Raw genomic sequence first — 16,718 nt, forward strand, 5'->3', positions numbered from 1 at the left:
TCTCAACCTGGGTCGCGACCCCTTTGGCGGTCGAACGACCCTTTCACAGGGGTCGCCTAAGACCATCCTGCGTATCAGATATTTACATTACGATTCATAACAGTAGCAACACTACAGTTATGAAGTAGCAATGAAAATAATTTTATGGTTGGGTCACAACATGAGGAACTGTATTTAAAGGGCCAGAAGGTTGAGAACCACTGCTCTAGGTTGTCAGCTTCCTCAAGGCAGATGCTCCCTACGTCCTTGCCTCCCTGGCAGAATCTGTCTCTTGCATGTGGTTAATACTCAAGGAAGAGTTATTGGTTGAATTATTTAATAGTCATAATAGTTATATTTCTATATTTTGCATATTTTTCTTTAAAGTTTTAGATTTTTTTCTGTGAAGTTATGATTCTTTTTGAATCCACTTTTTCTTTTGCATGCCATTTCATTCATATGCCCTGCCTTAAATATTTCTAAGTTGTATATAAATCCTTAGGTGAGGAAAGTGGTAATGTAATAAACACTTCTTTGATGTAAAGGCATTAAATAGTTCGTTGACTCTGTTAAAAATTGTTCTTGTTTCATCGTACCATATTCCTTCCTATAACTGGAGAACATGTGGTGGGAGAGTGTGGGAATAGGTAAGGCACTTGATATGTGCATGATAAGAAACATGGACTTTATGATCACAATCCTAAGTTTGAATAACAAAAATTAGAAATTGCTTTACCTTTTCCAGTCTCAGCTTAGTCACCTGAAAAATGAGGATTGAAGAAGTATTTATCTATGAAATCTTCCATGTGCTGTAGTGTATGAGACATAGCAGGTTCCCCGTATAACTGGGAGCCTTGAAGGGTAAGGATCCTTCTAGTGTTGTTCTCTGAGATCCAGTGAGAAGACCTATGAAGTCTGTGATACTCAATAAATGATTTTTACATCACACATTCTCTCCGCTACAATGATGTTTTAGGGACCATGGTTTTATCTGTGGTTCTCCTGCCCCAGTTTAATGTGGCCTGTGTAGTACTGGGTATCATTTTACTGGATGTCAGGGCTTTTCTGGGTCTGAGATCATCCCAGATGAGTTTCCATAAGTATTTAAAACAACAAAGCACGGGTACATATCTCATATTCTATTAAGCCAACCGGTAAGGTTGATATTTGGAGGTTTATTGGTCCAGCTTTAGATTATTGAAAAAGGAATGTGAATGTGGAATGATTTCCTTCTTTGAAAAGGAATCTCTGTGTTATAAACTTTTAATTTTGCTCTTCAGATGGGGTGAGTCCTGTACTGTTATCCCGAGAAAACCCTTCAGTGAGCCGTGTATGTTGTTTATTTACAGACGAGGAAGAGGACGCTGCGCCCGGGAAAGTGGAGGAGCAGAGGAAGATGAGCCAGGACAGCGGTCAGCACAGCACAGGTACTGGCCGCGGAGCCTCCCGAGGACGCTTGTCTTGGTTGTGTCCACTCTCTCGCCGCTCCGAAGGCGTTCACACAGCTCCCCAGGCTGGGCTCCTTCGGTCTGGGTGTCTTACGGCTGAGAAGCTGCTTAGCCCCATTTAGGATGCGTGAAAACCACTTGAGAAGGATTTATAAAGTAAGCCAATTTATACAAGGTATTCCTTCCTGAATTACTTTGTAATGACTCAATTAGCTTTCATTTCTGCACAAAGGAGATTTAGTTGCATAAATTAGCTTATCATCATTGAGGAAGTGTCACTGCTAAAGGACAGCTTATAGATACAACATGCAGTTGCTGTCAAACCTATAAGAATGTAATATAGACATCTGTGTATACTTTGTGCCTGAGCAGAACAGACTTCTGCCATTCAGAGACTAACAGGGGACAACAAGTTGCCCAGGGGACTGGCAATGTAGACATCTCTGAAAAGGTCAACTTGACACAGGCTCTGACAATCGACCCGCAGCTCTGTCTTCTTTGATAAAAATCAGATAAACTTAAGACCGCTAATTGATCTGCAGCCTGTTTAAATGTTGGCCATGCATATCTTCATTGCATATGATTAACACGGAAAGCGAACGAGCTGGGTAAGAAATGCCAGGGTCCAGTGACAGCAGCTTAAAAACCACAAAAGGACACCGGTGGCCGACAGGTCTGGGGAGGAGGGCCCCCTTATCCATGTCCACTTGCCACGGCGCCCCTAGCACTAATTATGGCCAAGGCTGGAAAAATAACCGCACGTGCTGTGCAGAGAACCACATGATACGGGCAGCTGCCCTTGCTGTTTGTTATTTCCAAACAGCGGGAGATAAACCCTGTCTGTGGCGCAAGCACGAGGTGAGTTTTGATAAGCCAGCAATTATTTTACACGACAGAAGAGAAGGACAGCGTCTTATCAGGACTTCAGCCTCTTCATAAGCCACATGTCAGCGGGGCAAGGCCTGCCCTGTCGTCCCATGTCCGGTGAGAGCTGTAGTTGGGGTCACCTTCCCCTCTCCGAGCCGTCCATACATCACTCTTTCGAGCTGTCACAGGCAGGGTGGACAAGGAGTGTGTGTTCAGGAAGTCGCTCTCCAGAGTCCTTCCGATGGCGACATGTGGAAAGGAAACGTGGCCTGGTTTCCGGCCCCGGCAGGAAGGCAGGAGCAGGTTGCTGCGGAAGGTTGGGGTTTGCTTTTGTCAGAAAGGAAGTGGGGCCGGAGTCAGGAGCTGTTAGCACTCAGGCCCCGTGAAGCGCAGCCATAAAACACAGGCGGGGTGCAGCCTGGAGGACCCCGCTCAATAGTCATTTAAGGAGATATGTTTTATTATGTGTCACAAGGCCTCCGCCGAAAGCATGTCGCTTCCTTTTTAAAGATTTCAATGCAGGTGTAGAATGAAGACACATATAGCTGTTCTTTCCACAAAGATACGTATTTTGGCTTAAAGCACTTGTATTTTTCAAAAGCCTTTGGTAGTAACTATCTCCCAAATGTTTGCCTCTGAGGGAAGGGGGAAAAAATCAGGCTTTCCTCCGAGGAATGCATTCAGTAGGTCCAGTTCCTCGTGCAATCGCCATAAATTAGCACTGCAATAATTCTTATCTCTGGTGACATGAAATTCTTTTCAAGCAACAGTTTCCATGCTTTCGCGTTGCGGCGACCTTTGCTCTCCGGGTCTGGCTAGGAGGTAACCCTAGAAGTTTGTTTGCCGGGCAGGGCAGCGAGCTGACAAGGGTATTACTATCTTGTTGCTCACCGCATGATGTGAACTTCTAACCTCGCTCAAGAATGTTATATATTTCTCACATTGACTGATTTTACTAAAAAAAAAAAAATCAGACTGATCTAAAATACATAAGTGAAAACAAAATTAATCACAGATTCCTTACGAGTTCTTTCATGTTCATGCTTCTGTATCTTGCTTATGTTATTATACATACCCTAAAGATTCCATTTTTTGAACAATATGCTTACCTTTCTAAAGTTGTTTTTTAACTTTTACCACTAAAGGAGAGATTCTACATTATTTTATTATTGTATATTTCATCCACTGTCATCACGTTTAAAACCTTTTCATTTTTCGCAAAAGTATCTCCAACGTTTAGTTTGTAAGTTTCATCATAATTTTGCTCTTAATACCCAATGGCCTGTTTTTGTATTTTTGAAAAAGCAGGAGCAAGTATATTGTTTAAATCTGTCACAGGCTGGCTAATTTAGATTTTTTTTCTTTCTTTTTTTAAAAAACCATTCATGCCTCTCAGGACAAGAAGCATAAATAATGAGATGATTTTTTTTTTTTGTAATTTTGAAAACAAAGATCATGATGTGGATGGAATAGAAAAACCAATCCGTGCGGTAAACACAGCTAAACAGATTGTATTCTGAATGTACGCCTATCTGTGGTTTATGACATGATGCTTCACCCCGTGTCCCGTTGTTTTTTAAAAAACATACTTTCCCGGGATGCGTTTTCCGAGTGTAGGTGAGCAGGGTGACTTCCGGGAGCCCACGGGGCTTCTGAGGCCACGTCTAGGCACAATTTCTTGGTGTCTGTGTAGCCACAGTGAAAATTTTAAAAAGTAAACCAGGGCAGCAAGGAACAAGACCGGCCCTAGTTTTATGTCTAGAATTGATACCAAGGATCTGAGCATCACTTTCCGGAGGAGACCAAGGCGAAGCGGCATCCGCTGCCTGGTCTCTCCCCAGCGGCGATGCTGCTGTACAGCTCGTCCGGCTGACAGAGAGAGAGAATGGTAAAGTGTAGGCCCAGGCAGCACGTGACACGAACAGCTTATTATTCCTCAGCAGAGCTCACATATGGGACCCAGAAATGAGGCTGGTCTTTGGGTAACATCATCATCAAGGTTACGGAGAGCGCAGAGGAAAACGCATCTTTTCCCGGCACCGCCAGGCCGCTAGCTCCGCCGCCTCCACGGCGGTGAGAGTTAATGAAATGCTCTTGATGCACATCTAGGGAGAGATGCATCTTGCACGCGGTGGGGGGCTCCGTGCCCCTCCTGTGCTCCTGCAACTCCCATTAGTGTTAATGGGAGTTTCACCAAGCGCATCGAGAGGAAGAGAGACCCCAAAGTGATAAGGATTATTATGCATTAGAAATGATCATATACTCTTCTTCTTCCTTCCTTCCTTCCCCCCACCTTTAGGAAATCTATCGAATGAGAAACTGTTGTGAGAGAGTCTGAAAAAGGGAAGAGCAGGCAGCGGGCTAGACAGCTGGGGAAGCTGCTGGGATGCCCTGGCCAAACCACCACTTCTGCTCTAGTTTATAGCCCAAGTTTCGTTTCTTCAGCCTTTTTGGATCAAGCCTAAGGCTGAGCAGCATGGGGAACACACAGGAGCCTCAACTATTTAGATCCTCTTACCTCCTGGCCAGTGACGGTGGGGGAGGGCCATGCATGTGAAATGATGTCATCCTCTCTCTGCTCTAATTCCTGGACTTTTAAACTGACACTGACGGACTGCATGGGGCGCAACATTTGACCCATTTAGCAGTTGATTTAATCTGACTAGGATGTTTCAGCTTCTAAATCTCTATTTGTCTAAATAAGTGGTTTTTAAAGGAAATCAGTCACTTTATTATTAAGTAATTTTTTTCTAAAAAAAAAAATTGACAATGTTTGGAGTGATCTGTCCAGCCAGAGTGCCCTCTAGTGTCCATCTATGGAATTTACTTCAGATACGCTTTAGCGGGGAATGTAATGAAGGCGGACACAGCATTGTTAGTTCTTGGTTGGATTCCCAGGCTTGTGCCCAGCCCCGCTGGTAGCCGTGATGGGTGCTCAAATGCTAGAGCGGAGAGGTCAACAAGGTTCGTCTCTCTCTGCCGCCCTCCCTTCCCCCCCTTGCTGCCTCCCCCCTCCCATTTCCCTCCTCCCCTCCTTCTCTTTGTTTTAATTCTTAAAAAACGAGAGAGAAAAATTCATTGGAGGATTTTACTAGGTTGTGTATTCTAGTCCTTGTTTATTTTCTTAAAAGTATAATTGAAAAGTAGCATCTTATTTCCTAATATTCAGACCCCCTGTGGTTCAAATCTTCTCCTTGGCTTTAAAAAATATTTCCAGTATTAAAGAGAATTTTAAAAATTTCGAATGAACTTAGCACTTTGTACATATCACAAACCATGTGTCATAAGACGAACGCCCTAATGACATGCTAATGTGCCTAGTTGTGTTGGAATTGCCAACGAGCCTGCTGTTTGAGAGCCATCTAACAAAACTAGGATGACAACCCCGATCCGGCATGTGTCTCCACAGTTATCCCCTCAGAATTCAAAGATGACACTCAGTGATGGAAGTTGGCAGCCCGTATATGTTCTGCCTGGTTAGTGGATACACGGACATCTTAGTGATATCACTTGCATTCTCTTTGCTTGCATTCTTTTTGCGTTAACTCATCAAAACTCAATTATCATGAAATTAAAAACAGGAAGCAGTTCTCTGTGTAACAAAAGCACCCAGTGTACTTCGCTCTGTGCTGTGTTTCAGGAGCGCCACATTGTATAAGTGACAAAGCATTTATTACCCGGTTTATTGTGGTATTACAGAGCGGAGAGCGCTAAATAATCAATCAGTTAATGGTCTGTATGGCAGCTTGAGCACATCACATCCATTGTGCTTATGCTGTTAGAAGGATGAGCTGATAACTCCAGTGTATGTTGCATGTTTATTCAGAGCCTAATGTCCTAAACTAGGGCTGGCAGGCATCTTGAGAAATGCAGCTTCAGCACTGACAGTGTCTAAGTTGCTAAAATATTTGTAAAATAACTTTGAGAGGCTTTGGGTCCCCAAGTCCCCAAAGGGAAGAGCTGGAGTTACCCTTCGTATTATTTCCACTTTATCCTTTTTCTGAAACTAGCTTTCGGTTTTAGGGTTTTTAAAAAAGCGTCCCCTAGCTTGGGTTAGATTTGCACCCGAGCTCCTTTGTTATCATCGGTGTCTGAAGCGCCCCGACTCCGGAAAGGCGGTTACTTCGCACACAGTGTGTCTCTCACGGCTCGTGGCTGTTGCTCACTGTGCAGTGCGGGTCTCATCTCCAAAGCACGTTGCCAGGGGGCTGAGGTTCGTCTGTAAAACAAGTGGGAAGTAACTTTCAGGTGCTGGTTTGATGAGAAAACAGCGCCATTACAGCTTTTAGGGGAACAACAAAAGGAGAGAGAGAAAAAACAGACATTCAACATCAGGTCTTTTGGAAAATGGTCCTTAATTAGATGACAGTAGAAGCAGGATTCTTGTATGGAGGGAATAAAAATTTTCTCTGAGTCAGGAGTGAATTTTTTAGAATATTGTGGTGGTTGGGGGTGGCCCCTTCCTTTCTCTTGGTTCATTTTTGACTGAGGGCCCACTGCACGAAAGCCCTAACTCATGTTTTCTCTCTCTTCTTCCCAGGAGACAAAAGCACCGATTACGCTAACTTTTACCAGGGTTTGTGGGACTGCACAGGTGCTCTTTCTGACGAGCTGTCATTTAAACGTGGGGATGTGATTTACATTCTGAGCAAGGTAAGAAGACACCCGAGAATGGCAGCTGTAAAGGGTGACTACACAGCTAGATGGTTACGCCTTTGGATCGCAACCCTGGGGAAAGTGCCAATCGGAATTCTTCTAGGTCCTTGTTAACAATCGGGAGTTCACAATAATTAATTATTTTGTCAAGTGAAATATAATCAAAATTTAAACACAATCAGATAACAGGATTCAACTTAGCAGTGTGTTTACCTATCACTTGAGCCTTTGGCTCCCATCCACACTGCCTTCTCCAGAAACAATATACTTATGTGCAAGTTAACATTGTAAGGTATTAGGTTATTTATTATGTTTTTCTTTCCTCTTCCTCTTTATTCTTCTGTGTGCTTATTCTGATTTTGCCTGCCATTCACTACTGGAAACACCATGTTTATAGAATAAGCTTTTCATCTTTATGTAAATACGTGGGGTGTTCCGACAATTTAAGAGCAATGCTTTTCTACTCAGACGGGTTTAGGTAATTCCTTTTTAAGTTTAACATAACTGTATTTGTAAACATAATAGCAAAGTACATTGCATGAACTCATCTTTATATATGAAAAATCATGCCTGTGCCTCTTTAAGATACTGGATTATCCAAAATCTTTCTATCCTTCGATCTAAAAGTTTCTTTTTGTGATTACACTTCTGATGACGTGAGTGAGTCCCCTTAATCTTCACATTTTAATTGTAGGTGGGTTAAAAAATACCTCCTTCAGTCTCCGTTATGAGGCGATTTTAGAAACAAATGACACATGGAAACTATAAGTATGAAAATGTTGTATAATACATAAGTCTAGGAATTTAATGTGGTTTCTTGATTAGAGAAATCTTTTGGACTTTTCGGAAAGATGCTATGATTGTTAGATACAGAAGAGAATTTTAACATTCGTTGGCTGGTGCATAAAACCATAGCAGAGAGTCAGAACGATTGAGCGAGGGATCTTAGGGGTCGTCTGTCTGTTTGTGGCTTTTACAGGTAAGGGACTTGGGTCAAGAGAGTGCCAGAGCCTGTACTTCACAAGGCATCTTGACTTCCAGCTCAGGGCTCTCTGCCGTTTTCATCTTGTGCTTGTATCTTCCTTCCTTCTTCCGTCCCTCTCTCCTTTTTCCTCCTCCCTCCCTCTCTCTCCCCCTTCTTTTCATCCTTGTGTTTAATTTGAAACCATCATAAAGTACCTATAATGGGCCAGGTCCCATTCTAAGCACCAGGAATGCAAAAGAAATATGATATGACCACTTGTAGATTATTGGGGGAAATATTTGGTGAGTAAATACATATAGCCAACGGTGATAATTGCTGGTTGAGGTGCCCAAAGCGAAGAGTTATATTTTATTTCTCAGTCCTCTGCTCATTATTATGAGATTTTTTAATATATATTTTTGAAAGACACTTTCAGTTCTGGGAAGCTCTAGATGGCCATATCACAACTCTCGCCTTCAGCCTATTATTAAGCACTTGATTGCCTGAGTTAAGACAACAGTTTTTTGAGTTAATTACTTAATATAGGAACCAAACTGATTAGTTTCAGTTGTTTTTAAAAATGTATATTTTTATTGATTTCAGAGAAGAAATGAGAGGGAGAGAGATAGAAACATCAGTGATGAGAGAACATCAATGATGAGAGAGAATCATTGATCGGCTGCCTCCTGCATGCCCCACACTGGCGATCGAGCCCACAACCTGGTCATGTGCCCTGACTGGGAATCGAACAGTGACCCCCGGGTTCATAGGTCGCCACTCAACCACTGAGCCACACTGGCCAGGCTAGTTTCAGTTCTTGACAAACTTCCTTGGCATCATTCCTCAAATTTACTTAGCTCACAGCTTCTTTCACCTAATTTAGCTGCAGTTGTGTATAAAATTAAAAGGTTGATTAGCTTTCACTTGGAATCTCATATTAGAGGAGCAAATGGCAGATGCCCATTATATTCCTACTAGAGGCCCGATGCACGAAATTCGTGCGAGAGTAGGCCTTCCTTCCCCCGGCTGCCGGCACCAGCTTCCCTCTGGCACCCGGGGCTCGGGCTTCCCTCCGGCCACCAGCAGGCACCTGGGACCCAGGCTTCCGTTGCAGCGCCAGCTTCGTCCGGAAGGATGTCCGGTCTAATTAGCATATTACACTTTTATTATTATAGATGGTAAAATGAGAAACTCATGAAGCCCAGGTGGGTCTGTTCTTAAAGTCGTCTCTCTGAACCAGGTTGTCTTTGTTGCTGAAAGCCTCGGAGTACCAGCCTCCAGGAGGGGCTGTGAAGCAGGCAGCATCTCCATGGGCAGGTCTCAGTCCTCCCATTGCCTTCGAAACCATTTCCTGTTGATATGAAATTAAAAAGATAATCATATATGTGTGCTACACTTCTAGGATTCCCGGGGAGGTAATTCCAGTACTCCCAAAACTGTTTTGTGGAGATTGTAATTTTGTCTGTGCAGCCTGATGGTAGAGCCCAGGTTAGTGGTGGTCCAGCATAGGGGCTATTACACACATCACCACCATCGGCTGAGTGGCTGTCCATATTTACCCAGCTGTGCACCTAGTGGAATCTACCAGAGGTATCTCAGTGAGGGTGAGCATAAAGGACACTTAGCTCTCCCTCTAAGGGATTTGGACTAAGTCTGGGCCCTTGATGGGTGTTCCGGAAGTTGGTTGTCTGGTTGCTTTAAGGGTGAGTATATGTTTGTGAAGAATGACTCTTCCACTGTGCTTTGGGCAAGTTCAGATTGAATCTCTGGAGACTAAATTTTTATTTGGTTTGGCCTTCCAGTTTTTATCAAAACTTGGCAAACACAGACCATAAGTGAATATCATAAGTTCACTTAATATATGAATGATGACAGCAATTTAAATTCTTGGCATTACTGTAAATTCAGAACTCAAGGCCCTTAGTAGGAGAGAGTGAAAAATTGCTCAAAGGGGTTTGTTTCTAGATCAAAGTAGAGCTGATCACATATATATGGATAGATTTTTTAAAATTAGAATTAGTATAGAAATCACTAGCATTGTTATATGCCTAGAAATTTGTTTAGTCTTTCTCAGGGTTATATTTAGATGTCCTGATGATGGAATGCAATGTTGCTGCTTTTAATCTATTTGTTACACCATCTAGTGGCTCAGAATGAGTGGTGCAGGTAATTGCAGCCAATGTGCACAATGAAAATGATGTCATAAATCCAACTTTAAATCCAGCCATGGGCTATTACTTTCGTATCTCATGTCAATAAAATATTAGCATTAATCATGAAATTTTTTCATCACTCTGAATTAAATGTAAAAATTGTATACATAAGGAAGAATACATTTTAAGGGGTCTAACACAATATTTATGGAGACATAGAAAATGTATACTTTATAAAGAAATTAAAGCCACCACTTTTCTAAGAACACCCTTTAAAAGATTTTAAAGATACATAACTTGCTTTTAATAATTAACTGATGTATAATTTGCAACATTTAATTATCTCTGTTTGCCTTGCCTTCTGGAAGGTTGTAAGTTCTGAAAATACTTTTGTAAAAAAGGCAACACACGATAGTTTAAGAAAAATGTATTCTTTCCATACAAATAAACATTTAAATGAATCATGAAACAAAATGGCACACATTATAATAAAGAGTGTTTTAATTTTGTAAGTGTAGTGACAGAAGAAGATCTGACTGGTTTGCGATTAGGCTGTCTTCATTGAAATTCACTACAGAGATGTGGTTTCATTTTTAAATGCAGCCTTCTCTGTCTTTGCAAGGAAGCCGTGATGGGTGTCAGCTGTGCTCCGTCAGCCTGGGGCTGAATTATTTCTTTGGGGCCTCTTCTGAGAGTTGTACACATCTTAGCCTTTCTTTTTAAATTTTTGGTGAAAATCAACTGCTGCAGTAAAGGAAGCAGAGTAGGCAGATACCCCGTTCTCCCCCTTTGCCTTTTTAACATTTTCCAGTAGCAGCTGTCACATGATCCCTGGCTGCGCTAGCTCCTCCTTCCAAGAGTCCCGCATTTTCTTAGTTTTAACCTTTGAACCTCGCTAATAATAAATCTAAATACTGCTTGCCTAAAAAAGCGAGCCGGTCATAGCGTTTCGCGTACAGTTCTTTTCATAAGGGTTGCTGCTGGGGTTTTTTTAATGTGTTAAAATAAATACTTTATATATTTCAATAGTTCAGTGGAGATTTAGAAATCCCCCCAACCCCCAAATAGAGCACTTTTTCTGGGGTGAATAAAACTTGGATTTGTCATTTTAATGACAACTGCCTTGTTAGTGAATGAACTCTGAAACAAGGCCTGGTTTCAGATTCATCTGATAGGGGAAAAAATCATTTTTGAGTAGAAAATCTTTTAATTTTTTTAAGGAATTGGGCTGTTTAAAATCATTCTAAATTCTCTTACCAGTTTGCACTTCAATTGTATTACCACCTTCAACATGGACATCTTCTCATCCTTAATAGCATTTCCCTAGAACTGTGTTTGTGAAATTTTATGATTTTAATAGCAGGATCCAGGGTAGATAGCTATAGGCATGTTCGTGGCCCTGCATACCTCTCTGGTATGCCATTCTACTTGCTGTTCTGGATTTTACATCCTCCCTTAGTTTATCTTTCAATCTGTGCTCATCGGTAAATTGCTAACCACATTCCTATTCTTACTTTTAAAGCAATAAATTAGCTTTAGAGACCTAATGACAGGAGAGCTACGAACCGCCTCGCATTAGCAGGAAAGCACGAGAGTCAGGAGTCCTGGAATATTTTATCTAGTCGAGGGCATGTGACTTGAGCTTTACAGCTTTTTGAAAAATGTTTTATGAAGTCAGAGACAGGAAATGGAGGGTTGACACTGTTCACTAATGTACAGTAAAAGAGCTTCTGAAATTTTTGTTGTCATTGTTATTTTTTAGTGTGCCTTGGTCGGAATTCCCAGCACTGATGCTTTTCCCATTTGTTTGTGACTTTTTCCAAGGCCTGGCGAGTTGGGATCGTTTGCTTCTCATTGTGAAAATGTCAAGATTCAGTCACTTAGAGCTTTTCTTGGCTCCAAACCTACCAGGAAAGTGAAATAAAAGGAGAGTCTTGCTGAGCTCTCCTGGCAGAGGGCGACACCGGGTTACTTTTCAGCTTCGTTTTTCCTGTGTGACCATCTGACCCACTGGCCACAAATAGCACAGCCGCCCGCTGCGGGGTAACCAGGACGCCTCCATGTAGGACACAGCGCTGGCCGCAGGCTGCTCCCTTGCAGCCTTTCGGAAGGAGAGGGAGAACGGAGAGTCCTGGTACTTGTAGCTGCCATTGTTGGGGTGTGGTGGCATCTGGTTCCTGTGCTGCCAACAGGGAGGTTGCCCTCTGGGGCCCGGTGAGGCAGGGGCCACGCAGACCTGCTGGCTCACACCCACCTCTCCGAGGAGAGATGTGCAGTCTGTGGAGACAGCACTACGCCAGTCCGAGGCCTGGTTCCCTCCTGGGACCTCTCTCCTCCCCTAGCAAACAGCATGCGTGAGTGCTTCCCTCTTTTCTCCTGCGTACGGCGGAGGGCCTGGTCCAGGACCGTGCTGACAGGTGAAGGGGGACGGTGTGCAGGAAGGCAGCTGGCAGGCTGAGCCCCTGCAGTGGCTGAGAGGTGGAGGAGAAACCAGAGGTGGTGTCAGTGAGGCCGGGGAGCTGCTGGTTGCAGGGCCTACCAGTATGTGATTGAATTCTGTAAGGAAGGAGCAAGCGTTTGCCACAGCAAAACAACAAAAACACCTAAAAAAACAACACTCTGCTGATCATTTTTAAAAAATCCTAAATTAAAGAATCCATAATCGCTTATGCCCTTCACCGCCTCCCTCCGCAAAAAAAAAAAAAAAAAAAAAATAAAAAAAAAAAAAAAAAAAAAAGTAGGAACCCCCTCCATGTATAGGTGGCACATTCTTTCTCCTTTGAGATGTCTCCCTGCTCATTCCTTTAAAGGTCAGATTCCCTTTCTCCAAAATACCCTATTTTTTGTTGCCCTGGTTTTTGCTATAGCAATTAATAAGGAGGGAGAGGGAGGAAATGGATCAAAATAGGGCCAGAGACATGGATACATGGAAGGGAGGAGGTGGGGGGATGGGAAGAGATTAACCAAAGAACTTATACGCATATATGCATCTTCCATGGACGCAGACAATAGTGTGATCTGATGAAGGGGTGGGGCAGGGGTTGGGTGGAGGCGGGCAAAGGAGGGAAGTGGCTACTTAAAAATATTACAGCATCTGTAATACTGTCAACAATACAAATTTTAAAAAGAAAAAGTATCTGCTGCATACCTACAATATGCTGCTCTAGGCACGCAGTGTGCTTTCGCTCGTCTGATTCCTAAGCCAACCCAGTGAAGAATGTGGTGCAACTGGGCAGATGAGGAAGCCGATGCTCAGTCGGGTCACTATGCACATTGCCTGAGGGTGCCAGCTAGCAAGCCGTTTCTCCTGGAATCAGCGCAGATCTGGCCCTAAAGCCTTTCTCTGTCTGCTTCACACCTACGTGGGCCATGACGGGGTCTCGGTCTCTCTCTCTCTCTCTCTCTCTCTCTCTCTCTCTCTCTCTCTGTCTCTCTCTCAGCTCTGAACTTGAAGTAGACAGTGTGTCCTAAGTTTTTGTATCTCCAATACCTAACATATGGCAGATAGATGTTTAATATGTTATGAAAATGCAGTTAAAATGGGAAATAATACTGAACTTATTAAAAAGAATTAGAATCAGAGAATTAGCAGAACCTTAGCGCTAGCCCTTCACTGTAGAGGTGAGGAAATCTGGAGGCTCGAGAGAATGGGGGGTGGGGGGAGGGAAGGATAAAGAAAAGAGGACGACCCCCATGGAGACCTTAAGACACAATGGAGTTTGTGCACTTGAGCTTCCAGCTCCGCCCTGAGCTTCTTGGAAACCAAACTAAAAAAGGGAGAGACGGGGAACTAATAACTTCTCTTAATCATAAAGGACAGATCTGGGTTTTTCCCAGTACTGGCTACTTAGAAACAATTATCATGAATTTCTAGAATGTTCACTGGTTGTCTGACCTCAACCTCTTTATATAATAAGTAAAACAGTGGCAGGTAATGCCCTCAACACAAAAATTCTGTAGTAAATATAACAACAGAGTTCACTCCATGAGGTCCAAATGTGTAATAATTGGACTTACTGATTGACATCAAATATGTAACTGGATTATTGTGGTGTCTCAAGGGGTGAGGTAGACAGAACAAAAAATCACCCTGAAAGGCTTGGGCGTTGCCCAAGGTCGCATACCGAGTTAGTAAGAGCCGGTCGTCCGAGAAAATAACCACAGGAATGAGAAGGAGCTGAACACCCAGTAGATTGTCCCCTCCACCTGCCACATGGTTTCTCCCATCGCAGGGCCCTGTCTTGACCTGCTCGGTACTGACAGTAAGTTCAGCTGAACTCATGTCTTCAAAGAACTGGCATTATTTGCTCCCAGTTCTGCAGGAGACAGATATATGTATTTCTGCTGGTGGCATGTAAGCTCTTTAGACAAGGTATTATTTATAGTGCACGTCTGTTTTTATGTCAGTATCATGCTGTTTTGATTACTATGGCCTTGTAGTATAGTTTGATATCGGGTAGCATGATTCCTCCAACTTTGTTCTTTCTCAAGATTGCTGTGGCTGTTCAGGTTCATTTGATATTTCATATAAATTTTTGGAATATTTAGTCTAGTTCTGTGAAATATGCCCTTGTATCTTGACAGGAATTGCATTAAATCTATAGCTTGCTTTGAGTAGTATAGATATTTTAGTGATTTCTTCCTAGCCATGAACACAGTATAGGCTTCCACTTATTTGTATTTTCTTCATTTTTTTTTTCTCCAGTGTCTTATAATTTTCTGAGTACAGGTCTTTTACATCCTTGGTTAAATTTATTTCTAGGTGAGTTGGTAGTTTGTTTTGTATGCAGTTGCAAATGAGATTGTTTTCTTAGTTTCCCTTTCTGGTAGTTCATTACTGGTGATTAAAAATGCAACTGTTTTCTGGATATTTTGTATTCTGCTACTTTACTGAATTCATTTATCAGTTCTAGTAGTTTTTGGTGGAATCTTTAGGATTCTCTATATACGATGTCATGTCATCTGCAAATAATGATGGTTTTACTTCTTTCTAGTTTGGATGCCTTTTATTTCTTCTTCTTCTCTGATTGCTGTGGCTAGGACTTCCAGTACTATGTTGAATAGAGTGGTGAAAGTGCACATCCCTGTCTGGTTCCCGATCTTAAGGATAACGCTTTTAGTTTTCGCCAGTTGTGTCTGATTTTGGCCGTGGGTTTGTGACATACGGCTTTTCTTATGCCGATGTGTAGTCCCTCTGTTCCCACTTTGCCCAGAGTTTTTACCATGAATAGGTGCTGGATTTTATCAACTCCCTTTTCGGCAGGCATCTACTGATATGGTAAGTGGTGATGAAAGGAGATTCACTTGATGATGATTCATAGGTACTGTCAGGCAAAGGAAGATCAAATCAGGCTCAGTAGAAGGTGGCCTTGGTACTCAGTGTATTTCACCAACCAACACACGACTCTGATAACTGCTCCCAGGCTCACCCACCCCTTCCATGCCAGCCGTCACCACCCTTGCTCAGGCCTCCTCACCTCACCTGGATTGTTGCAGCAACAGTTCTGCCTCCCTGTTCATCTCGGGAACTGCCTTCGTCAGCTTTCTCTGCTGCTCAAGACCTTCCACTAGCTCCTCGGTGCACTGCCTTACGGCCTCCTCGCATGGCTGCCCCCACCCTGCCAGCAGTCAGCGCGTGGGGAGATGGTGGAAGTTCTTGAAAGAGGTGACCTGAAGAAAGGTTCTCCGTGTTTTAAATCGTTATCTAATGTTCATACTGTTACCATGTGTATGAATAATTTGAGAAGTGGAAAATATCACAGGGAACAGTTGGAAGAGAGATACATGTTTGAAGAAATGGCCTTTCGAACACCTGTCGCTTTTAAACAGATTGGTAACTAATTTCTGAAAGGAGTAGCACATCCCAGCATCTTATTGGTGTTTCAGGTTTCTGTTAGGCACCATTCCTTTACCATGTGGTTAGCCGGAAGTGGGTTAGCATACTTGAAAAATGAGACTCATGGCGCTGCGAAGGGTCTAAGTAGTAAGTGTTGGGCCCCCTGTTAGTGTAAAGTAACTCCTGGCACAGACCGGGATTCAGTCAGTGAGTGAACACGGACACACGTCTACTGTGGTGCGGGCTCAGGGCCCCGTTTCACTCTATCAAAACTAGTGCCTTTTTCCTGCCTTATTACTCAATCACTTTAATCTATTGCTGAATACCTATTAATCTAGGCCTAAAATTTTAACTACACAACAAAAGTAATGAAAGCGATTGTAATGGTGTGAAAATGGAAAACAGGAGTTAGATCACAACTGTTCGGGGCGGCTTTACAATGATGCCCGGGGATGACTGGGTGCTGGCCTTTTTGCTGTGACGGCCACATCACATTTCGCCTCGAAGCCATCCATGTGGCAGATATTGAATTCCATTTGAGCGCTATTTTCAGACAATCAGCATCCCTACCCCTCTGGATCGCGAAGGCATTACTACAGGAAGAGAAAGCAGCTTTGTGTCAGTAATTACCTAACATTGTCAAAGCTGACTGCAGGCCCCTTCCCAGTGATAACAGAATAACCGCATAATGTAGCTTTATAGCACATGATTAATAGAAAATAATTACACGTCCTACAAAGGGATGCAATATTTCTTATAAATTGACTAGAATGGTTTCCTGTAGATTAAAGGACTCTTCATTATTTTATCAGTCC

At 42.8% G+C, this 16,718-nt stretch overlaps 1 protein-coding gene across 1 annotated transcript in view; it reads left to right on the forward strand.

Moving 5' to 3' along the window:
• Positions 1-16,718, forward strand: part of SKAP2 (src kinase associated phosphoprotein 2) — a 148,163-nt gene that overhangs the window by 124,801 nt on the left and 6,644 nt on the right. Inside the window, exons 10-11 of the mRNA XM_006778984.2 lie at positions 1,329-1,406; positions 6,835-6,947. Of these exons, the coding sequence (XP_006779047.1) occupies positions 1,329-1,406; positions 6,835-6,947 (191 nt within the window). The remainder of the gene's footprint in view (positions 1-1,328; positions 1,407-6,834; positions 6,948-16,718) is intronic.

This window comes from Myotis davidii, unplaced genomic scaffold, assembly GCF_000327345.1.
Source record: "Myotis davidii unplaced genomic scaffold, ASM32734v1 scaffold168, whole genome shotgun sequence".
NCBI classification, from domain to species: Eukaryota; Metazoa; Chordata; class Mammalia; order Chiroptera; family Vespertilionidae; genus Myotis; species Myotis davidii.